The sequence below is a fragment of the Nycticebus coucang genome, chromosome 4 (genome assembly GCF_027406575.1).
Source record: "Nycticebus coucang isolate mNycCou1 chromosome 4, mNycCou1.pri, whole genome shotgun sequence".
NCBI lineage: Eukaryota > Metazoa > Chordata > Mammalia > Primates > Lorisidae > Nycticebus > Nycticebus coucang.
This window is the reverse complement of record NC_069783.1, coordinates 73,313,041-73,338,688: the sequence shown is the minus strand read 5'-3', so window position 1 is coordinate 73,338,688 and position 25,648 is coordinate 73,313,041. Positions and strand designations below refer to the sequence as shown.

Below are 25,648 nucleotides of genomic sequence, written 5' to 3'. Positions count from 1 at the left end.
GGTTTTTCTTTTGTTTGTTTGTTTAGGAGACAGGGTCCTCACTCTGTTGCCCAGGCTAGAGTGCAGTGGCAAAATAATATTCACATTAGCTGGGCACAATGTCTCATGCCTATGATCCCAGATACCTAGGAGGGCTGAGGCAGAATGATCATTTGAGCCTAGACGTTGGAGGCTGCAGCGAGCTATGTTTGCACCTCTGTAGTCCAACCTGGGCAACAGAGCAAGAGCCTGTATCTGAGAAAAAGGGAAAAAGAAAGAAAGAAAGGATTCACTGGCAATTACTTTATACATATCACAGTAGTACTCTAAAACATGGGTGGCAGATGAGATTTGAGAAGGAATGGTCAAGATTAATGTTGCTTTATAAATTCCTTAAGGACACACAGTATCATATGTATCTGATGGAATGAATGAATGAATGAAATAACTAGCTTACTAATAAAGCCTCCTAAGTATTCGTGGAAGATAGTACATTCTGGCATAGAGAACATTTGGTGCCCCTTTTTGGCCGCAGGGTAAGTTGTTAAATATGCCATGAAGTCATCTAAATCTCACCAACGGGTTGGACTGAAGCCCCTTTGTTCCCTGTGGAAAGTCTGCCACCTCTGCAGACTTGTCCTCAGGAATGTCGTTCTAGAAATAATCCAGCCTTCTCCCTGGAGTCCATGAGTCATACACAGAAGTTAATTCATTGGAGCAACTGGTTTTTCTTAAGCTCTTTGTAAAAGTATTTCAGAGAGTCCCTCATGATGAAGCAAAGAAAGTCATATTCCTCTCCAGTTTCTTTCCAGTTCTTGCCTCATTTCTTCTGTGCTTCCCCTACCACCTTATATTTGTCTTTGCCTGAAGACTCAGACCCTAACTGATGTTGGAAGCTGGAAGTACACCAGGAAAGCCTTTGTACACCCCTACCTGGCACCATTCATTTGGATGGAATTAAATCACACTCCACCAGAATATCTCCATCCTCTTTGCTGCTGACTACTCTTGTGAGATACACTATGCCAATGACTAATGCTTCATGCTTACTTCTGTATTATATGGGGGAGCTCAGAAATCCATCTTTCTTTTAGTTTTTTAAATTCACTTTTTATAACAGCAGCAATAATGAACACATTTTCACTATAAGAACATGAAGTTGAAGTCTCCCTTGTTAATTGTTCAATTTACATTGCTATACAATTTGGGGGTTGTTTTTATATTCTCAAATGTTCTAATAAAATTCAAACAGTACAGAGTATAAATAGTAAAAAGGGAACATATCTCAGAACCCTACTCCATTTCCACTCCTTATACACTGCTAACAGTTTGATGGTACACTTCCAAATCTTTGTAAAATGCACGTACATACATCTGTATGTATTGAGGCAGTTTTATTTTCATATAAATTTATCTAAAAATACAAGTTTATACCTGGTTTCTAGTATCCTTAATAAATCCCCAACAATAAAAAATATATATATGTTTATATACATATAAACTTATACATATACTTATATTTATATATATATAAGTTTATAAATTTTATGGTCCTTTATATAAACTTTATAAAAACATAAGTTTATACAAAGGACCGTATTTTATCTGTTCTACAACTTCCTTTATTCGTTATCTCTTAGTTTGCCATATCAGTAGTTTTAGCCTTACTTTGTTAACAGCTACATAATACTCTATAGTTTAAGGGTGCCGTAACTTTTTATTTTTTTTAAGACTGAGTCTCACTTTGTCACCCTCGTTAGAGCACTGTGGCATCATAGCTCACAGCAACCTCAAACTCTTGGGCTCAAGTGATTCTCTTTCCCCAGCCTCCCAAGTAGCTGGGACTACAGGCTCCCGCCACAACACCTGGCTATTTCCACTCACCTCGGCCTCCCAGAGTGCTAAGATTATAGGAGTGAGCCACCTTGCCCAGCCCAAAGGTGCCATAGCTTAAATACTTCCCTACTGTTGGGCATTTGAATTGCTTCCTCTTTGAGATTTTGATTATTAGTTATTACAACAGTGCTATAGTAAACATCTATATATATATATATATATATATATATATATATATATATATATATATATGTTTGTGTATTGTCAAAGAATGTCTCCAGGCTAGTTATCTAGAGGTAAAATTTTTGGGTCAAATGATGGGTGTGTTTAAAAATTTATGTTTTTCAAAACTCATAATTAAAGAGTTAAACAGGCCAGATGTGGTGGCTCACACTATAATCCCAGCACTTTGGGAGGCCAAGGTGGGAAGATCACTTGAGCCCAGGAGTTTGAGACCAACCTGAGCCACATAGCAAGCCCCATCTCTACAAAATATAAAAAATAAATATAACTTAAAAACTTAGCCAGCTGTAGTGACATGTACCTATATTCCTATCTCCTTGGGAGGCTGAGACGTAAGAAGGAGGATCGCTTGAGCCCAGGAGTTCAAGATTACAGTGAACTGTGATGACATCACTCACTACAACCTGGGCAAACAAGTGAAAACCCTTCTCAAAAAAAAAAACGAATTAAACAATTTAACTACTATTTCTCTTTCTTCTGCAGAGAGTTCTATCCTGGGAACTGACATCGACCTTCAGACTATAGACAATGATACTGTCAGCATGGAGATTTTCTTCAAAGCCTGGCTGCATAACAATGGAACAGACCAAGAACATATCCACCTTCTTCTTCCTTCACGATGTTTCAGCAACATTTCCAGAGCCACAGATAATCCAAGTATACAGCCTTCAAAAGATATATAATGATTATACTATGATTATCCTTGTCTAGGATTAGGACTCTGGATTGGCGGAGTCATGAGAATACAGAGTAGTTGAGGATTGAATGGATGAGGCTGTACAGTATAAGCATGAGGAATAAGAAGAAAATTTCTTATTTAGAAAGTTTAGTTAGAAAGCTGAGACTAATTAGGCCCAGCTACCAAGGGCCAGTTAGTTTAGGGGCAGAGTCACAGACACCTCAATTACAGGGCATCAGCTACACTGCATAAGAGCACAATGAACCAAATATTTTTCTCAATATACTCATTTTATTGTTGTTGTTAAGACAGAGTCTCACTCTATTGCCCTCAGTAGAGTGCTGTGGCATCACAACTCACAGCAACCTCCAGCTCTTGGCTTAGGTGATGCTCTTGCCTCAGCCTCCAGAGTAGCTGGGACTACAGGTGCCCGCCACAATGCCGGGCTATTTTTTTGCTGCAGTTTGGCCAGGGCCAGGTTCGAATGCACCACCCTCAACATATGGGGCCAGCGCCCTACTCACTGAGCCATAGGCACCACCCTATACTCATTTTTTTTTTTTTATTGTTGGGGATTCATGGAGGGTACAATAAGCCAGGTTACACTGATTGCAATTGTTAGGTAAAGTCCCTCTTGCAATCATGTCTTGCCCCCATAAAGTGTGACACACACCAAGGCCCCACCCACCTCCCTCCTTTCCTCTTTCTGTTTCCCCCCCATAACCATAATTGTCATTAATTGTCCTCATATCAAAATTGAGTACATAGGATTCATGCTTCTCCATCTTGTGATGCTTTACTAAGAATAATGTCTTCCATGTCCATCCAGGTTAATACGAAGGATGTAAAGTCTCCATTTTTTTTAATGGCTGAATAGTATTCCATGGTATACATATACCACAGCTTCTTAATCCATTCCTGGGTTGGTGGGCATTTAGGCTGTTTCCACATTTTGGCAATTGTAAATTGAGCTGCAATAAACAGTCTAGTACAAGTGTCCTTATGATAAAAGGATTTCTTTCCTTCTGGGTAGATGCCCAGTAATGGGATTGCAGGATCAAATGGGAGGTCTAGCTTGAGTGCTTTGAAGTTTCTCCATACTTCCTTCCAGAAAGGTTGTACTAGTTTGCAGTCCCACCAGCAGTGTAAAAGTGTTCCCTTCTCTCCACATCCACGCCAGCATCTGCAGTTTTGAGACTTTGTGATGTGGGCCATTCTCACTGGGGTTAGATGATATCTCAGGGGTGCATTTCTCTAATATACAGAGATGATGAACATTTTTTCATGTGTTTGTTAGCCATTCGTCTGTCATCTTTAGAGAAAGTTCTATTCATGTCTCTTGCCCATTGATCTATGGGATTGTTGGCTTTTTTCATGTGGATTAATTTGAGTTCTCTATAGATCCTAGTTATCAAGCTTTTGTCTGATTGAAAATATGCAAATATCCTTTCCCATTGTGTAGGTTGTCTCTTTGCTTTGGTTATTGTCTCCTTAGCTGTACAGAAGCTTTTCAGTTTAATTAAGTCCCATTTGTTTATTTTTGTTGTTGTTGCAATTGCCATGGCAGTCTTCTTCATGAAGTCTTTCCCCAGGCCAATATCTTCCAGTGTTTTTGCTATGCTTTCTTGGAGGATTTTTATTGTTTCATGCCTTAAATTTAAGTCCTTTATCCATCATGAATCAATTTTTGTGAGTGGGGAAAGGTGTGGGTCCAGTTTCAGTCTTTTACATGTAGACATCCAGTTCTCCCAACACCATTTATTGAATAGGGAGTCTTTCCCCCAAGGTATTTTCTTGTTTGGTTTATCAAAGATTAGGTGGTTGTAAGATGTTAGTTTCATTTCTTGGTGTTCAATTCGATTCCAAGTGTCTATGTCTCTGTTTTTGTGCCAGTACCATGCTGTCTTGAGCACTATGGCTTTGTAGTACAGACTAAAATCTGGTATGCTGATGCCCCCAGCTTTATTTTTGTTACAGAGAACTGCCTTAGCTATACGGGGTTTTTTCCGGTTCCATACAAAATGCAGAATCATTTTTTCCAAATCTTGAAAGTACGATGTTGGTATTTTGATAGGAATGGCATTGAATAGGTAGATTGCTTTGGGAAGTATAGACATTTTAACAATGTTGATTCTTCCCATCCATGAGCATGGTATGTTCTTCCATTTGTTAATATCCTCTGCTGTGTCCTTTCTGAGGATTTCATAGTTTTCTTTATAGAGGTCCTTCACCTCCTTCGTTAGGTATACTCCGAGGTATTTCATATTCTTTGAAACTATGGTGAAGGGAGTTGTGTCCTTAATTAGCTTCTCATCTTGACTCTTATTGGTGTATACAAAGGCTACTGACTTGTGGACATTGATTTTATATCCTGAAACATTACTGTATTTTTTGATGACTTCTAGGAGTCTTGTGGTTGAGTCTTTGGGGTTCTCTAAGTATAAGATCATGTCGTCAGCAAAGAGGGAGAGTTTGACCTCCTCTGCTCCCATTTGGATTCCCTTTATTTCCTTGTCTTGCCTAATTGAATTGGCTAGAACTTCCAGCACTACGTTGAATAGTAAAGGTGACAGAGGACAACCTTGTCTGGTTCCAGTTCTAAGAGGAAAAGCTTTCAGTTTTACTCCATTCAGTAAAATATTGGCTGTGGGTTTGTCATAGATAGCTTTGATCAGTTTTAGAAATGTGTCACCTATGCCTGTACTCTTCAGTGTTCTAATTAGAAAAGGATGCTGGATTTTATCAAATGCTTTTTCTGCATCTATTGAGAGGATCATGTGATCTTTATTTTTGCCTCTGTTAATATGGTGGATAACGTTTATAGACTTGCGTATGTTAAACCAGCCTTGCATCCCTGGGATGAAGCCTACTTGATCATGATGAATGACTTTTTGATGATAAGCTGTAATCTATTGGCTAGAATTTTGTTGAGAATTTTTGCGTCTATATTCATGAGTGAGATTGGTCTGAAATTCTCCTTTTTGTTTGGGTCTTTTCCTGGTTTTGGTATCAGGGTGATGTTTGCTTCATAGAATGTGTTGGGGAAGATTCCTTCTTCCTCAATTTTTTGGAATAATTTCTGCAGTACAGGAATAAGCTCTTCCTTGAAGGTTTCATAGAATTCTGGAGTGAAGCCATCTGGACCAGGGCATTTTTTGGTTGGAAGATTTTTTATTGTTTCTTTGATCTCAGTGCTTGAAATTGGTCCGTTCAGGAGCTCTATTTCTTCCTGGCTGAGTCTAGGGATAGGGTGTGATTCCAAATATTGATCCATTTCTTTCACATTGTCAAATTTCTGGGCATAGAGTTTCTGGTAGTATTGAGAGATGATCTCTTGTATCTCTGCGGGATCAGTTGTTATTTCCCCTTTATCATTTCTGATTGAGGTTACTAGAGATTTTACTTTTCTATTCCTCGTTAGTCTGGCCAATGGTTTATCTATTTTATTTATTTTTTCAAAAAACCAACTCCTTGTTTCATTAATTTTCTGAATGATTCTTTTGATTTCAATTTCATTGATCTCTGATTTGATTTTGGATATTTCTTTTCTTCTACTGAGTTTAGGCTTAGATTGTTCTTCTTTTTCCAATTCCATAAGATCTCTTGTGAGATTGTCGATGCGCTCTCTTTCTGTTTTTCGAATGTAGGCATCTAAAGCGATGAATTTTCCTCTCAAAACTGCTTTTGCAGTATCCCACAGGTTTTGGTAGCTTGTGTCTTCATTGTTGTTATGTTCAAGGAAGTTAATGATTTCCTGTTTTATTTCTTCCTGCACCCGTCTGTTATTCAACAGAAGATTGTTTAATTTCCATGCCTTTGGGTGGGCTTGAGCATTTTTGTTAGAGTTGAGTTCCACCTTTAGTGCCTTATGGTCTGAGAAGATACAAGGTAAAATTTCAATTCTTTTGATTCTGTTGATATTTGTTTTGTGTCCCAGGATATGATCAATTTTGGAGAATGTTCCATGGGGTGATGAGAAGAATGTATATTCTTTATCTTTGGGATGGAGTGTTCTATATGCGTCTATCAAGCACAGTTGTTCTAGGGTCTCATTTAAATCTCTTATATCCTTGTTGAATTTCTGTTTAGAGGATCTGTCCAGCTCTGTAAGAGGAGTGTTAAGGTCCCCTGTTATTATGGTATTATCAGATATCATATTGCTCAGACTGAGTAAGGTCTGTTTCAAGAATCTGGGAGCATTTAAATTGGGTGCATAGATATTTAGAATTGAAATGTCTTCTTGTTGTATTTTTCCCTTGACCAATATAAAGTGACCATCTTTGTCTTTTTTGACTTTAGTTGCTTTAAATCCACATGTATCTGAAAATAAGATTGCAACTCCTCTTTTCTTCTGAATTCCATTTGCCTGAAAAATTGTCTTCCAACCCTTGACTCGGAGCTTTAATTTGTCTTTTGAAGCCAGGTGTGTTTCTTGCAGACAGCAAATGGATGGCTTGTGTTTTTTAATCCAGTCAGCCAATCTATGTCTCTTCAGTGGGGAATTCAAGCCATTAACATTTATGGAGATAATTGATAAGTGTGGTAGTATTCTATTCGTCTTATTTGGTGAGAGTCCATTGCTTAGTTTTATCTTTTGCATCAGTGTGGAGGTTAGGTTCTGCCCTTTAATTTCTGAGTTCTTACTTTGCTGCTGATCCACTGTGGTGGTCAGTGTGCAGAACAGGTTGAAGTATTTCCTGTAGAGCTGGTCTTGTTGTGGCGAATTTCCTCAATGTTTGTATATCCGTAAATGATTTGATTTCTCCATCAATTTTGAAGCTTAGCTTAGCAGGGTACAGAATTCTGGGCTGGAAATTGTTCTGTTTAAGTAGATTAAAGGTAGATGACCATTGTCTCCTTGCTTGGAAAGTTTCATTAGAGAAGTCTGCGGTCAATCGGATGGATTTGCCCCTGTAGGTCAACTGGCGCTTACTCCTGGCAGCTTGCAGAATCTTTTCTTTTGTCTTGACTTTGGACAGGTTCATCACAATGTGTCTTGGAGAAGCTCGGTTAGAGTTGAGGCGACGTGGGGTCCGATAGCCCTCTGAAAGCAGTGTGTCAGAATCTTTGGTGATATTTGGGAAATTTTCTTTTATAATATTCTCTAGTATGGCTTCCATTCCTCTGGGGCATTCTTCTTCCCCTTCTGGAATTCCTATAACTCGTATGTTGGAACGCTTCATAAAGTCCCATAATTCTGACAGTGAACGTTCTGCTTTCTCTCTCTTCTTTTCTGCCTCTTTTACTATCTGAGTTATCTCAAAAACTTTGTCTTCTACCTCTGAAATTCTTTCTTCTGCATGGTCTAACCTGTTGCTGATACTTTCCATTGCATCTTTAAGTTCCCTGATTGACTGTTTCATTTCCTTCAGCTCTGCTATATCCTTTTTATATTCTTCATATCGTTCATCTCTTATTTGATTCTGTTTTTGAATTTCCTTTTGGTTAATTTCCACTTTATTAGCAGTTTACTTCTTTGTTTCCATCATTTCTTTCATTGTTTTCAACATGTGTATTCTAAATTCCCTTTCTGTCATTCCTAACATTTCTGTATAGGTGGAATCCTCTGCAGTAGCTACCTCATGGTCCCTTGGCGGGGTTGTTCTGGACTGGTTCTTCATGTTGCCTGGAGTTTTCTGCTGATTCTTCCTCATGAGTGATTTCTTTTATCTGTTTCCTTGCCCTAATTTTCCTTTCACTTCCTCTTGCTCTTTAAGTTCTCGTGCCTGTGGACTAAGGGTTACAGGACCAGAAGGGTGAGAAGGTTGAAGAGCAAAAAAGGGATGAAAGAAAGGAGGACCAAGTGATAAGAAAAAAAAAAAATAGAGAAAGGAGAGGGGGTGGGTAAAAGGAATATTGACAAAAAGAAGAGAGGCACAGAAAGAGGGATACAGAGCAATATAGGTGTCCAGTAGGGTATTTGATACAACCTTAAAAAAAAAAAAACACCTTCTGGGGGTGCCCAGTTGGGTGGTTCCCTTGAGGTCAGCAGCTCTTTGCTAACCTGATCAGACACAGTACCCCACCTCCACCAAGTAGAGAGGAAAGACAAAAATGCTATAAATCAAACCAAAACAAGCAAACAGAAAACTTTACGGGATAAAATTGGCTGGAAAAAACAAATAATAGCGGTAGAAACACTAACAAAAATGAAGTTCTAATTATTGAAATAGGCAGCAATGGGAAATTATAATTAAACTAGAAAAATTGAGAAAGAAAAAGGATCTGTATGGAAAAGGTTGAACTTAAAAAACAAAACAACAATCAACAACATCAAAATAAACAAAAAAAAAACAACCAAACCAAAAAAAACAAAAACACAACCAAAAACAAAGCAGTATGTATATGTTATTGAATATTGTCTGGGCAACACGTGGTCTTCTGGGGTATGAGATGTTAATTACAGTTCTGAGACGACTGAAGGCTGCTAGTTTCTCAAACCCCAGCAGGTAGACACCCTAAATCTCTCTTCAGCCCACTTAAAAGGCACTTTGAACTTGTTCACTTGCTGAGCAGAAGCTTTCCCAGGGAAGTGCTTGTCGCTGGAATCACTGCTGAAGTGGCTATCCACTTACCCTGTGTGCCAAAACTGGTCTCCCTCTGCCCCCGAGGGTTAGGGCTGCAAGGCGGCTCAGACCCCGCCCTTAGGCTACTTGGTCGCTGGGTTACCAGCTCCCACCCAATTCTAGCTCTGCGACCCTGAGGGCGGAGCTTGCCAGGGCAGATCGCTCACAATGGCTGCCTGTGACTCAGAGCCAAACACTAATAACTCCGTCTGGCTCAGCGGCTCAGACTGGGGCCCTAGACAACGGCCAGAGTTCTCCGCACTCCCGCTCAGGCTCTCCCCAAGGCAGTTCAGCTGAGTGCCAAGTCCAAAGACACCAAAACAGTTCACAGGTAGGGCCTTTCTGGTTTGCAGTCTCGCTGCTACTGAACACATGCAACCACTTGCCGGTGTTCCACTGTTTTAGTCCTCCTCTTGGGGTCCAGAGGTCTCTCGCTGACTCCCTGTATCCTCTCAGGGGTGATGATAGGCAGATCCCACCAGCCAGAGATGCCTGGAGTCCTATCTCCCCAGACTCACGGTGCCCAGATGCAAGGAAGCTGTTACTCGGCTGCCATCTTGCTCCGCCTTCCTCCACCCTATACTCATTTTTTATGTGGTAAATATTATTGACATTATAATTACAGGCATGCCAGTACCTCAGCAATATCAACAGAGCCTGTGGCAAGAGGAAGTGAACTAAGATTAAACAGAGATCTTCTCACTAGGGAGGCAGCAAATTGAGGAAAAATCAAAGCAACTACAGAGACAAGCCCCCAGGAGGACAATCAGTAGCCCAAGATCATATTCACAAAGCACTTCAGGCAATTATTAAAACCAAGAGATCAGTCTAGTGGGCATGCCAACTTGGATACTGTTCTTCCTGACAGTGATATTTCATTCCAGGTCCCACTAGATGATAGGAACAAGCCATTTCTTTCTCTCCTCTGTGAAGGTTGGGGCATGACCTAGGGTAGCAGGGCCTGCAGATGGATCCATCAGTCTGGTTAACCACACGGAGCTTGGGAAAGCTGACTCCTTGGGGTCCAGCTCAAAGGAAAAGGACTAAAGTGTGTCTTCTCCTTTAGGGGTGGGAACTTGTACTCATCTTTCTCATTGAATGGGATATTGGTAGCTACAGAGATCACTGAGGACTGAAGGCTAGATTGGACATGATACTTACCAAAGCCCCTCTTCCACACAACCCACTCTGGTTACTGCCTCCTCTGAGGGATCTCCCTTGGCCATTGGCTGTATATTTCTCTTTTCTTCAGCTGTTACGGAACTCTTCATGACCATTGTTTCTTTGAGACAAGGAAGAGCCCTTTAGAGAGTTACTAGACAGGATTATGGTTTCCCAAGACTCTTTCTTTCTTTCTAGGAATACCCATTAGGTCTCTTCATCTCCCCCATTTCGACCTAGAGTGCCTTTGAAAAGTTAACTTGGTTTCAAGCTGTCTTTCCTTTGTGTGTCAAATCTTCTTCTCAGGGCCTTCTCCCCCCCACACACACCCACCCACCCTTTTCCAAGGCTGATAGTACCAACTTCTCCCTGTCCTATCTTCTGGAATTCACTTCTCTATTTTCCCTATTTAAGGTGGCTGGCAACTTTATACAGAAGCTAGTTTACAGCTAATATTAGTGAGACCTCCCTCTGTGCCAAGCAGTAAGTTAACTCCTTTCCTTGCATTATCCCATTTCATTCCCACCCAACATCATGAGGTAAGTAGTATTACTCTATGAAATGCTATCAAGGCCTGGCACCTGTAGCACAATAGTTACGGTGCCAGCCATATACACCAAGGGTGGCGGGTTCGAACCCAGCTGGGGCCGACTAAACAACTGCAATAAAAAATATTTGGGCATTGTGGCAGGCACCTGTAGTCCCAGTTACTTGGGAGGCTGAGGCAAGAGAATCACTTAAGGCCAAGAGTTGGAGGTTATTGTGAGCTGTGATGCCACAGCCCTCTACCCAGGGTGATACACTGAGACTCTGTCTCTAAAAAAAAAAAATGAAATGCTATCAATTATAAGACACACCACTACCTTATGTACTCTTAGAAAGAAAGCATTGCCAATTAAACATGATGCAGCTCACTCTTGTCACTTAGAAATATTATTTTATGCTCATTGAGAGAGATCTTTAGGTTAGAGTAGTAAGGGTGTAAGAGTATCTGGCCAATGGCAATTGTAAGACACATACAGAGATGTTAGTATGTGAAAAAAATGTGTCTTAGAATTAATTAAACACAATATTATCTCTGTTATACAGATAAGAAAACTAAGATTTAGAGAAATTAATCACCTTCCCAGAGCCTCACAGAAAATTAATAGCAGAGCCAGGTTTTGAAGCCAGGAGACTCCAGGGATCTGGAGTTGGAGAAGTCTGATCCTTAAGTATTAAAATCAGAAATCTACATTTTTTTACATTTGACTACTGTCAGCCCAGACTATGTGCATCAAACGCAGACCTCTCAGCCTCCATACCAGGAAATTCTGAATGATAGAGATTCACTTTTCTCATTAGGAGAGCTGGTGCCCTCAAAGGCGAAGAATTCCTGCAACCAGACCATCTCCCACTGTTGCATGACATTTGCCCAAGGTGCTAATCAGGATTTTTTCTGGCTTCCCATCCTTCTTCCCAAGGCTTTTAGCACCAGCATCAGAGCAAGAATGTTTATCTCCATCAGTAATCATTTGGTCAGAAATCTGCAAGTCTTTAGGGTGCATAGTAGAATTTGTATTTTTTTTTTTTTCATAGTGAAAAATTTCTTTTTTGAGACAGAGTTTCAAGCTGGGTTGAGTGCCATGGTGTCATAGCTCACAGCAACCTTCAACTCTTGGGCTCAAGCGATCTTCCTGCCTCAGTTTTTCAATTTTTAGTGGAGACAGGGTCTCACTTTTTGCTCAGGCTGGTCTCAACCTCAGAAGCTCAAGCAATCCACTCACCTCGGCCTCCCAGAGTGCTGGGATTACAGGCATGAGCTACCAGGCCCAGCCATAGTGAAATGTACATGTAGACTCCAGTCAGCTATTCTGGATGGGAAAGTCTTCACTAGAATCCAGATACTCAGGCACAGGTAGAATGCGGTCCAAGGAAATTAGGCTTCCTCTAGGGTGGATGTGACCCACTAGAGATTTTAAACAACTGCAATAAAGATAATACTACAGGTATCTATTGTTCTTAAAATTGATGCATTGCCACAATGAATTTCTGGACCTACAGATAATCTGTGGCTCACATTTTCTGTGGCTCGCTACAAAAAAAAATGAGACAAAACAAAACAAAAGCCCTGAGCTCTCCTCATAGAGTTTTCTACCTCATACCACCTGCCTTTTGGGCGCCTAGAACCCTTCACATCATCTCCAGGTACTTCCTCTGAGAAAGAATGCACAGTGAATGACAGATGAATATCTTCTTGTTTGGTTTGGGGTCTGGCACCTGTGCAACTGGGCTCTGAATGATGAGTAGCACATGGGCTCTAGATTTGAGCCCTGCTAAAATTATTTTCCCAACTTTGTAACACTCTGTTTGGTGGGCTCAGGCTGGATTCAAACCCGCCAGCTCAGGTGTATGTGGCTGGTGCCTTAGCCGCTTGAGCCACAGGCACCGAGCCTTTTCTGTTATTTCTATTTTTTTTTTTTTTTACTTCATGTTGCAGTTAATACAGTCATTTCACAAATAATTAACTATCCTTCTCATAAGTACTTGACATTCATATATTTGCAAGTGTGTTGTCAGTATTCAAGCCAGGTATACTTTTTGGTGAAAAACTTTGTAACATCAGGGCTTCAAGCCTAGCGCAACAGAACGCTATCCACTGTGGCACATGAAGGTACCTACTGAAGCAGCAGTTTAACGCAGCAAGTGTAATACCAGATGAATGATCATACTGAGTCTAAGCCCTCCTCAGATAGGGTGTCTGGTGCTGCAGTGATGCTCCAAGCCCCAGAAGGTCCTTTACTCAGTTTCTTTGAGAAATTAAAAAATAAACTATTTCAGGAACTTATTTTCCCCCACCACATGTCCCTAGAAGAACCCACAGAGAAATAGCAGCAGTCACCTGACTGTCTGACTTCTGCTTTCCTACTCTTCCTTCATATGACCTGCAGTCTTGCCAAAGCTTTGCCACAGGGAAGCAGCAGAGGAAGATTTCCTTCTGTGATTGCCAAAAGGCCCCTGCATATTTTGGCTTTAGCTGCCTTCTCTGCAGAGGATGCATGTTCCTCACAAACCGGATCTCTGGAAATCCAGAAGTAAAACAAGTGAAAACCATGTCAAACCCAGAAAATCAGTTAGCTGTGTGTAGAGTGATGGATATACTGTGGGTTCCAAACCAGCTCTACCTGGCCAAACCAATCAAGCTTTCCTCTTTCCAGTCCCCTGCCTTTTCCCATCCCTTGCTTGCCTGGTACAGATGGAATGGGTGGCAGATGTTGTCTCTTAATGGCATAGCCTGAGGTAACTTGTGACCTCCAATGCTGCTTTTATTGTAGTGTGCCTAAAATGTGATCTCCAAGAACGAATGCTCAGCCCCTCATTGCTCCCTGGCACAACTGATGGCACCTTGAGAATGGACGACCCCAAAGGAGACTGCAGCACACTCTACCAGATGGCTTCCCAGTCCTCAGCCTCTCGTTACAAGCTCCAAGTGATCAAGTATGGTCCAAGGGAACCTCCCCAATCCATGCAAATGCTATTCTTACTGGTTCTATGGCTGGGAAATCCAAAGATAGACAGTATCTCTAAGTGTCAGGCAAGCAACAGTCAGTTCCAAAGTAGCAGTTACAGGTATGGCATGAAGGTCCAGCGACTCAGCATGTGGAGCCAGACAAGCAGAGGGGGAGAAGTGGTGCTGTAGAAGAACAGTCAGCTCTGGGTGAGAATTAGAAATACAGAAAGTTTCTGAACACAGAGAAAAACAAGATTAATAGAAAGGTTTTCATTCATTTGGTACATGCTCATTGAGTACCTACTATGTTTAGGCATCAGGAGGGAGATGTAGCCTTTAAGGAATAAACGGTACATAAGATCTATCCGTGCCCTCTACTATTTCTCTACTAGAACTCCTCTCCTTCCTGAGAAAACAATCTAGAGTAGAATTAGTAATGATGGCAGAGGCCACCTTGACTGCTTCCTAGTTCCTACTTCAGTATCCATCCTCAGGTTCCTGAGTTTTGACAATCTTTTTTTTTGAGACAGAGCCTCAAGCTATCACCCTGGGTAGAGTGCCATGGCATCACAGCTCACGGGAACCTCCAGCTCCTGGTCTCAAGTGATTCTCCTGCCTCCGCCTCCCAAGTAGCTGGGACTACAGGCACCCGCCACAATGCCCAGCTATTTTTTGGTTGCACCCATCATTGTTTGGCAGGCCTGGGCTATTTGAACCTGCCAGCTCAGGTGTATGTGGCTGATGCCTTAGCCGCTCGAGTCACAGGCACCAAGCCAGTTTTGACAATCTTTTATGTGCTAGATACTACACTAGCCATACAAAGATGAATAATTTGCAGACCCTAATCTAAAAGTTTTCATAGTAGGGTGGACATGATCTTAATTTAAGTGGATCTGGGTAGAGGTTTTAGATATCTCTGAGGAGTCTTTCTCTGTGGTTGTCTCTTCCCAGGGCTCTAAAATCTAGCGGGGTCTGTGAGTCGTTGACTTACGGACTCCCATTCATCCTCAGACCCACAAGCTGTTGGCAGCTGGACTGGGATGAGCTAGAAACAAACCAGCAACATTTCCATGCTTTGTGTCACAGCCTATTGGTAAGTACCCATGTCCCCAGGTGAGAAAGAAAAATAATGTCAAAGTACCAACCATAGAAAAGCAGTTAACTAATCTTGCCCTAATCCCAAAGCTGCTTTAACCCTCAAGAAGACAGAAAAAAAAAAAAAAACTAGGAATACTCTAAAGTTGGAGTAAATAGAACTTGCCTTTGTGTATTTCTCGCTGTAGAAAATAACTTCCAAATTCAGTTATGTAACATGAAACTTGAAAATTCCTGATTTTGTAAGCTTAACTTTTTAATTACAGCAGAGAATTTTCCATAAATAACCATAGGTTAAGACACACTTCTTTCCAAACACTATCCTGGATATTATGGTTCATTTAAATGAAGAACAGCTAGCCTGTGCTGGACATTGTGCTAAGTCTTAGATCTATATATTCAATGGTATATTCATATATTACCTATGACCTCCCATTAGAGATAATGAAAGAGACAGAAATATATATATTTTTTTTCTTGTGAGAAGTTCATAAAGAAAAAGAAGAAGTTTTATAAAAGAAGGTCCTCAGTGGGAGTGACATTTGAACTGAGACCTGCAAAATGAGTAAGAATTAGCCAGGTTAGGGTTGGCAGGAAGAGCATTCCAGGTGCAGAGAGAGGCATATGCAAAGACCTCAAGGCTGGGAAGAGCTAAAAATCAAGAACAGAAAAGCCATTGTGACTGAAACTTGGAGCAAAAGGGAGAGAGGCAAAAGATGGGGTTGCAGTAGTGAGCAGGGGGTGAATAGTACAAAGCTTTGTAGACCAAATTGGACTCTGGACTTTAAGTAAAGAAAGAAATTGTGAGAAATGATATCATCTATTTAAGTTTTTAAAATATCACTTAGGGGTGGTGCCTGTGGCTCAAAGGAGTAGGGCAAAGGCCCCATATGCTGGAGGTGGCGGGTTCAAACCCAGCCCCGACCAAAAACTGCAAAAAGAAAAAAAAAAAAAAAGATTAAAAAAAAGAAGAAGAAAAAATATATCACTTAGGCAGAAATATGGAAATGCACTAGCAGAAGCAAGAAAGGAAACTAGAAAATAAGGTATGAGGCACTGCAGTATTTTAGGCAAGAGATAATGGTAGTTTGGACTAGAATCTTGGAAGTCAAGATGAGAAGACTAAACCAATACATATATATCTCTTTAATTTTTTTTTTTTTTGAGACAGTCTCAAGCTGTCACCCTGGGCAGAGTGCTAAGGTGTCACAGCTCACAGCAACCTCAAACTCTTGGGCTCAAGTGATTCTCTTGCCTCAGACTCCCAAGTAGCTGGGACTACAGCCACCCACCACAGAACCTGGCTGTTTTTGTTGTTGTTGTTGCAGTTGTCATTATTGTTTAGCAGGCCCAGGCCGGGTTTGAACCCACCAACCTCGGTGTATGTGGCCAGCAGCCTACCCACTGAGCTATGGGCACCACCCTAAAGAGATATTTTAGAGATAGAATCATCTGAATTCAGTGAAAGATTGGATGTAGGGAGTAAGAAAGAGGAAGTATCAAATAACTGCTTGGTTGTGGACTTGAACAACTAGTTCCATGCCATTCTTTGTAATGTAAAAAATAAAAGAGTACACACTTGAAACTAATGTAACACTTAGAAAGCAAAATTAGACAACTGCAAATAGAAGAGCATAAGATAGACATAGAGTAAAGATTTGACCCGCAAGGATGGATATGGGTGATCAAGACAGCATGGCAAGGCATCTCTTTCACTATCAGAAGCAGACTTCTCGTTTTCCTGTTTCAAAGCCCACACTCCCTTTTAGGTCCACCCACAGAGTTCCTGTTTCCTATCTGCAGAACAACCATCTCCTGTCTTTGCAATACAGAGACAACAGACCCGTTGTGAATGTTAGTGCCCAACAGCTCAGTTTACTATTTACTCCACCAATTCTTCAGAATCTCAGGAGGAATTTGTCCCAAGTGGCTTTAATACATTCTTATCATACTTGATGTTTTAAACGTACATTTGGCATTTTAATATACTAGAGAGAGAGTGTAAATTTTCTGGCAAGTGATACCCTTCAACACTTTTGCTAGGAATGTAGCCCAAGAACAGAGTCAGGAAAGGGAGCAAAGATATATGTACCAGCGTGTTCATCTCAGTGTTATTTACACTGGCAAGAAGTTAGAAACAGGCTCGGCACCTGTAGCTCAAGCGGCTAAGGCACCAGCCACATACACCAGAGCTGGCGGGTTAGAATCCAGCCTGGGCCTGCCACACAACAATGACACCTACAACCAAAAAATAGCCGGGTGTTGTGGCAGGCGCCTGTAGTCCCAGCTACTTGGGAGGCTGAGGCAAGAGAATCACTTAAGCCCGGGAGTTGGAGGTTGCTGTGAGCTGTGATGTCACAGCACTCTACCCAGGGCAACAGCTTGAGGATCTGTCTCAAAAAAAAAAAAAAAAAAAAGTTGGAAACAATTAAATGTCCTAAATAGAAAATGATTAAATCTAGGCTCAGCGCCCATAGCTCAGTGGCTAGGGCGCCAGCCACACACACCAGGGCTGGTGGGTTCCAACCTGGACCAGCCTAAACAACAATGACAACTACAAAGAAAAAAAAATAGCTGGGTGTTGTGGCAGGCACCTGTAGTCCCACTACTCAGGAGGCAAGAGAATCTCTTAAGCCCAAAAGTTTTTTATTTATTTATTTTTTTTTTTTTTGTAGAGACAGAGTCTCACTGTACCACCCTCGGGTAGAGTGCCGTGGCGTCACAGCTCACAGCAACCTCAAACTCTTGGGTTCAAGCAATTCTCTTGCCTCAGCCTCCCAAGTAGCTGGGACCACAGGCGCCCGCCACAACACCCAGCTATTTTTTGTTGCAGTTGTCATTGTTGGTTAGCTGGCCTGGGCTGGGCTTGAACCCACCACCCTCGGTGTATGTGGCTTGCACCATAACCACTGTGCTATGGACATCGAGTCAAGCCCAAGAGTTTGAGGTTGCTGTGAGCTGTGATGCCACAACACTCTACTGAGGGCAACATAGTGAGACTCTGTCTCAAAAGAAAAGAAAAGAAAGAAAAGTGGTTAAATCTAAATGGGGAAAGGATTGTAGGAACTGTAATTCAGCCAAACAATGAATTATTATGTTGTCATTAAAAATAAGGATGGGAAAGACTGTTCCCTTCCATCTGGCTTACCTACACAAGATCAGAGTCTCCTTGCTATTGAACTTGGGGGTTTGAGAATCTGTATGTATTTACTTATTTATTCAACAAATATTTACAGACCACTATATGCCAGGCACTATTCTAAAGATGAAAAGACCTCTTCCTTATCACTCGTCTCTCATGGAAAATCACAAGTGTGTGGTTGACCCATTATTTGGGGGAAACATTTACTAAGTGTTAATTACTTAACGAAGAGTTTTGCATACTCTGCCTCATTTAATCCTCACAATACTCTGTAAAGTAAGGATTGCTGTCCCTATTTTTATAAATGGAGAAGGCTGAGGCCAAAAGAAACCAAGTTACTTGTTAAAGGTCACACAGCTCCCAAAGTGGCCAAGTCAGAATTTGAACCTGGTTCTTTTGACTACAAAGCCCATGATTTTGACTTCTTTGCTAGATTCTCTACCCTAGATGTAGCCAGATAAAGAAAGATTACAACAATGAGGAATCCTTCCTTCACTTAGACCCCACTGTATCTGTACCTCCCCTTGAACTCACTGAAAGTGGCTCATAATAGTGGCACCCGTCTTGTGCTACTATCCTCTCTGTTTGGTCCACCTCCTCCAGATTAAAGACTACTGTCCTGTTGTGAAAAACAGAGAAGCAAAATAGTGTTTAAATGGCTATTCCTTCTTGCTTTTGATGTGACATCTTTTCCAAGCAGCAAAAATCCCGAATGGGAGAATATTATAGAGGACAAATTTTCATAAGCTTCAGCTTATTCATTCAACAAATATTTTTAAGGACCTACTACATGACAAGACTTATTTAGAGTTTTAATTTTCCTTACCCTGTTTTTGCAATGTTGCCACACTTCTTTAAATACATCCTTGATTTTTTTATTCTCTTACATCTTTTTTTTTTTTTGAGACAGAGTCTCATTTGTCACCCTCAATAGAATACCGTGGCATCACAGCACAGTGACCTCAAACTCGGGCTCAAGAGATTCTCTTGTCTCAGCCTCTTCTTTTCTTTCCTTTTTCTATCTTGTTGTTGTTGTTGTTGTTTTGAGAGAGTCTCACCAAGTCATCCTCAGTAGAGTGCCGTGGCAGGCATCATAGCTCACAGCAACCCCAAACTCTCAGGCTCAAGCAATTCTCTTGCCTCAGCCTCCAAGGTAGTTGAGACTATAGGCGCTAGCCACAATACCTGGCTATTTTTTTAGACATGAGGTCTCCTCTCTGACTCAGGCTGGTCTTGAACTTGTGAGCTCAGGCAATCCACCCACCTCAGCCTCCCAGAATGCTAGGATTATAGGCGTGAGCCACCTCGTCCGGCCTTTACATCTTTTTTTTAAATATATCCTTTTAAAGTCTGACTTCAAGCTAGCTTCTTCTGTTTCTCACTGTGATGTTTCCCCTCCAGCCAACTTCTCATTCTAACATCTTTCTTTCTGTTAATAAGAAGCAGCACCACCACCGACTAGTCACCCAGGCTTGAAACCTCAGTCACTTTCAGCAATCTCCCCCTTTACACCCACCTCATCACTAAGCCACATCAGTTTTCCTGTCATAACTAAGTTGTAGCTGTGCTTTCTGCCCTGTTCCCACTGCTTATTCTCAGCAAGACTTCCTCAATAAACTCCTAACTAGGCTGGGAGCAGTGGCTCAGGCCTGTAATCCTAGCACTCCAGGAGGCCAAAGTGGGTGGATTGCCCTGAGCTCACAGGTTCAAGACAAGCCTGAGCAAGAGCGATACTCCATCTCTAAAAATAGCAGGGTGTTGTGGCAGGTGTCTGTAGTCCCAGCTACGTTGGGAGGCTGAGGCAAGAGCATCACTTGAGCCCAAGAGTTGGGCTCAAAGGTTGCTGTGAGCTATGATGCTACAGCACTCTACTGAGGGTGACAAAGTGAGGCTCTGTCTTAAAAAAATAAATAAATAAATAAAAATAAACTCCTAACTAGCTTCCCTACCCCAATCTCTTCTTCTAATTTTTCCTACACATTGGCACCAAATTGATCTTGGAGCATTCCCCTGATTATTGTGTTTTTCTGTGTGCTAATACCCAATAACTTGCTAAGCCTGCCTGTTCTATCCCTATAGCACCTAGAGCATTAGTCTTCTCCTCTCCATTCTCATTATCACTTAGTTCAAGTCCCTTTTTACTTCTTTCCTTAATATTGCAGTAATCTCTTAACTTGTCTTGATACTTTTAATATTTCCCTTCACAATCCATTCTATATACTGCCAACAGTATGTAATCTTCTGGCAAGACAACACTGATTCTGGACATCCTGAACTTTAAAATATTTTGTGGCTATTGTTTACCAATAACGTCCATATTCCTGAGCCTAATATTCAAGGTGTACCTTTGTCTCCTGTTATTATTCTTCGTGTACCATACACTCCAACCGAATTAATTTATTGATACAAACTTTAAATGTACCAACCTTTGAACCTTTGCTTGTTTTTCCTTCTCTTATCTCCATGTGTTCAAATCATACCTTGTCCAGAAATTACAATATCAAATACTGCTTTTTCATTGAGACCTGTCTAGTTTCCTCTACTTCATAGACCTTTGTGTGCTCTATTACTTTTTAGAGAAAAGCTTATTTCTTTTTCTTCCCAGAACTATGGTATAGAAGGAGAGAAAAGCATATTTTAAATAGGTTTTAAACTATATGATCCTATGATTCGGGATTAAAGTCTAAGATACAGGCCAGATGTGGTGGCTCATACCTGTAATCTTAGTATTTTGGAAGGCCAAGGCTGTAGGATTGCTTAAGGCTAGAAGTTCAAGACCAGCCTGAGCAACAAAATGAGACTTCATCTCTACAAATATTAGAAAAATTACCTGGATGTGGTGGCACATGCCTATAGCCCCAGCTACTCAGGAGGCTGAGGCAGGTGGATGACTTGAGCCCAGGAGTTTGAGGCTGCAGTCAACTATGATGACACCACTGTGGTCTAGTCCAGGTAACAGAGCAAGACCCTGTCTCAAAAAAAAAAAAAAATGTCTAAGATATAAATTTAACTACCCAAACTTCAGAAAGACTTTTGAAGGTTGTCTTTTCCTGACATTTCTACCACTCCCCAACTTTACCAACCAATTCCTCAGCCTTAGTCAAATTTAGTACAGAATAGAAAGTCTCCTTTTGTTAGCTCTCTTTTGGGGGGAGTTGAGGCAAGATGTTTTTATAATATGTGGTGATAAAATGTAATTTGTATTGTCCAATAAAGCTTAGGCTTTGGAATCAGATGATCTGAGGTTCCTGACAGCGTCTGTATTTCCCAACTGTATGAACTTAGGCAACATATGAAACTTCTCAAAGCGTCAGTATATGATGAGGTCAGACAATTAAGTTCATGAACTCATACTAGAAAAAGTGCTACATACCTCATTGCTGAATGTCAATCACTATGGTCACCATATGGCCCAGGGGAATACTTCAAAGACCATTGATATTCAGCACTTTTTCTAAGATGAGTTTGAGAATTTAATTGTTAGACCTTGTAGCTAGACGGCAAGCTAGCTGACAGATGCTAGGACAGCAAGCTAGCACTATCTAGTGACCCCATGTATTGCAGTCTCTGCACATATGGCATATAAAGAAGCGCAATCCAGGCTCGGTGCCTGTGGCGCAGGCGGCTAGAGCACCAGCCACATACACCTGAGCTGGTGGGGTCAAATCCAGCCCGTGCCCACCCAACAACAATGACGGCTGCAACCAAAAAATAGCCAGGCATTGTGGCAGGCACCTGTAGTCCCAGCTACTTGGGAGGCAGAGGCAGGAGAATCACTTGAGCCCAGGAGCTGGAGGTTGCTGTGAGCTGTGATGCCATGGCACTCTACCCAGGGCGACAGCTTGAGGCTCTGTCTCAAAAAAACAAAAAAATAGAAGCATAATCCAGAAGCCTTAAAGTAATTTTTCTTTTAAGAAACAGAGTTTCACTATCTTACCTAGGCTGGACTTGAAGTTCTGAGTGCAAGCAATCCTTCCACCTCAGCTTCCCAAGTAGCCAGGACTACAGGCACACACCACGACATCTGACTAATTTTTAAATTAATTTGTGCTTTCAAGGAATACCAAAGAGGATCTAGTTCATAATTCATATGGTATTTCTCAAATTTTCTTCCTCTACTCAATTACCTATAACCTGAAGCTCTTCCTAGAACCTGTTACACACACACACAAAAAAAAAACCCACTAAAATTCTCTTTATGTCTCCAATCCCTATTCCTTTGTCAGTCTTCTTCCTCTCTCAGCTAAATGTTATAAATTGACTTAACCTCTCTGATGTAGCTCTCCTCCCTCTCAAGTCCTGTGTCTTTCCACCTACTTATTTATTTATTTATTTAGACAGAGTCTCAAGTTGTTGCCCTGAATAGAGTGCTGTGATGTCACAGCTCACAGCAACCTCCAACTCTTGGGTTTAAGTGATTCTCTTGCCTCAGCCTCCCAAGTAGCTGGAACTACAAGTGCCTGCCACAACGCCCGGCTATTTTTTGGTTGAAGTTGTCATTGTTGTGTAGCAGGCCCTGGCCGGGTTCGAGCCCCCCACCCTTTGTGTGTGTGGCCAGAGCCCTACCAACTGAGCTATGGACACCGCCCCTCTTTCCGCCTAGTTATAATACCCAGGAAAAGAACTGATAGACCTTTTCCTTTCATGTGTAGAAGTAGAGAGAAGTAAGAGAGAACTCGATTTAATTTAAGTTGGGGGTGTGGAGAAGGGAAGGGAGAGAGGATCAGGAAAGGCACAATGTAAGGGTAAATGGCACACCTCCTAGGTGAGAGGCACAACTAAAATAGGGACATTACCTAACAAATGAAACATTGTAACCTAATCGTTTGTACCCATTATAATATTAATCTGAAATAAAAAAACAAAAGTAAAGCGAGGAAAGGAAAGAAGGGAGAAGGTGTATGAGAGATTCATATTAATGACTCTTGCTGTGTCACATGTAAAATAGAGACAATAAAATAAACCTCGAGAACAGGCACAGTGATTCACACCTGTAATCCTAGCACTTTGGGAGGCTGAGGCAGGTAGATTGCTTGAGCTCAAGAGTTCAAGACCAGTCTGAGCAAAAGCGAGACCCCGTCTCTACTAAAAGTAGAAAAACTGAGACAAGAGGATTGCTTGAGCCCAAAAGATGGAGGTTGCTGTGTGCTATGATGCCACAGCACTCTACCCAGGGCAACAGCTTAAAGACTCTGTCTCCATATACCAAGGGTGGTGGGTTCAAACCCAGCCCCAGCCAAACTGCAACAAAAAATAGTCGGGCGTTGTGGCGGGCACCTGTGGTCCCAGCTACTGGGAAGGCTGAAGCAGGAGAATCGCCTAAGCCCAGGAGCTGGAGGTTGCTGTGAGCTGTGATGGCACAGCACTCTACCAAAGGGCAAAAAAGTGAGACTCTGTCTCTACAAAAAAAAAAAAAAGACTCTGTCTCAAAAAAAAAAAGAAAGAAAGAAAGCCTGGCTTCAGGGCCCAAACTCTAAACACTCTCTACAGCCTTGTGAAATTCATTATCATATTGATTCAGAAGTACATATTAACTAGTAGTAAGGATCCACAAGACAGCTTATGGCACACTTTGTATCAGGAAAAGTTGTGGGGCTCTCTTCTAGCAAAACTGGGTGGTTTGTATTTCTGTGAGTTTCTCTAACCCTGCTCTATTATTGCCCTGCCCTTTATTTTTCCTCTGTCCAGTTGTCTTATTTATTAGTTAATTATTATTTATTTTATCTTTTTATGCTGTTGCATTTTTCCAAACTGGCATAACTGTTTGTGGAATGTGGTAGGAAATAAATATATAAATAAATACAATTGATTTTTTTCCAAATATTTGTGAGATGAATCTATCCATTGCCAAGAAAATAGCATTTCTATTACCAAATCTTGCTGTGTAGTCTCAGTTATGTAGCTAGTGACTCACTTCCTACATCCTCATTTCTCTTACAAAGTAATGTCTATGTGAACTTGAAAAAGAAATGAAAGGGCGGTGCCTGCGGCTCAGTGAGTAGGGCGCCGGCCCAATATACCAACGGTGTCAGGTTCAAACCCGGCCCCGGCCAAACTGCAACAAAAAAATAGCCAGGCATTGTGGCGGGTGCCTGTAGTCCAGCTACTCGGGAGGCTGAGGCAAGAGAATCGCCTAAGTCTAAGAGCTGGAGGTTGCTGTGAGCTGTAACGCCACAGCCCTCTATCGAGGGCGACAAAGTGAAACTCTGTCTCTAAAAAAAAAAGAAAGAAAGAAATGAAAACCACCTAGGTCTTTCAGTTTCCTACTTAAAATGTCAAAGTCTCTGGAGACACATTCCAAAGCTTTATAGGCAATGTCTGCCCTAATTGGCCACAGAAGTGACGGGATTTCAAGCCAGGATATGTCCAGCAGGAGTCTAAGTACACAGGCAATGAGCTGGTTGGGCTGTAACAGGGTGGGGAAACGGAAAGTCCTTGGTTATATAGGCAAAGATTCAAGACGAAGAATCCAAGCTGAGAATGGGGTGATGGCAGGTCAAGAGCCATTGGAAAAAATGGCTGTTAGGAAAATAGATGCTAGGACAGCAAGCTAGCACTAGCATGGGTCAGTGGGCTTCCTGTGACCCAACCTTGTCTATTTTATTGCTTCATCTTTCATCATACCCCCTCCATCCTCCACTCCAGCCACATTAATGAATTACTAAATGTTCTCCAAATATGCTAAACCATTTCACACTTAAATACCTTTTTTCACGCTGCTCCATTTCCCTTTCCTCTGTCAATCTGACAAATATCTATTTTTGCCAGATTCTAGTTAAATGCCTTCACTATGAAGCCTTTCCTGCTCCCACACAGCCTCCATTCATCTTTTTTGCCCTTCCCTATTCATGTACCTGTTGCCACATCTATCTTGACCTTCATACATTGATAAGTAGTATGCACTTGTACCATAGCTCTCTGATGTGAGAAATGCCACAATACTGTGTATGTATATATATATATATTTTTTTTTTTTTGAGACAGTCTCTCACTATGTCACCCTCAGTAGAATGCCACGGCGTCATATCTCACAGCAGTCTCAAACTCCTAGGCTTAAGCAATTCTCTTGCCTCAGCCTCCCAAGTAGGTGGGACTACAGACACCCACCACAACATCCGGCTATTTTTTTTTTGAGACAGAGTCTCACTATGTCGCCCTCAGTAGAGCACTATGACATAACAGCTCACAGCAACCTCAAACTCTTGGGCTTAAGTGATTCTCTTGCCTCAGCCTCCCAAGTAGCTGGGACTACAGGCGCCTGCCACAACACCCAGCTATTTTGTTGTTGTTGCCATTGTTGTTTAGCAGGCCCAGGCCAGGCTCGAACTCACCAGCCCCAGTGCATGTAGTTGGCACCCTAACCACTGAGTTATGGGCACCAAGCGCCAGCTAATTTTAGAAACAAGGTCTCCCTGTGGCTCAGGCTAGTATTGAACCTGTGAGCTCAGGCAATCCAC

At 41.6% G+C, this 25,648-nt stretch overlaps 1 protein-coding gene across 1 annotated transcript in view; it reads left to right on the top strand.

Moving 5' to 3' along the window:
- Positions 1-25,648, top strand: part of M1AP (meiosis 1 associated protein) — a 119,063-nt gene that overhangs the window by 83,114 nt on the left and 10,301 nt on the right. The window contains exons 5-7 of the mRNA XM_053590022.1: positions 2,542-2,715; positions 13,779-13,941; positions 14,906-15,047. Coding sequence (XP_053445997.1) covers positions 2,542-2,715; positions 13,779-13,941; positions 14,906-15,047 — 479 coding nt within the window. The remainder of the gene's footprint in view (positions 1-2,541; positions 2,716-13,778; positions 13,942-14,905; positions 15,048-25,648) is intronic.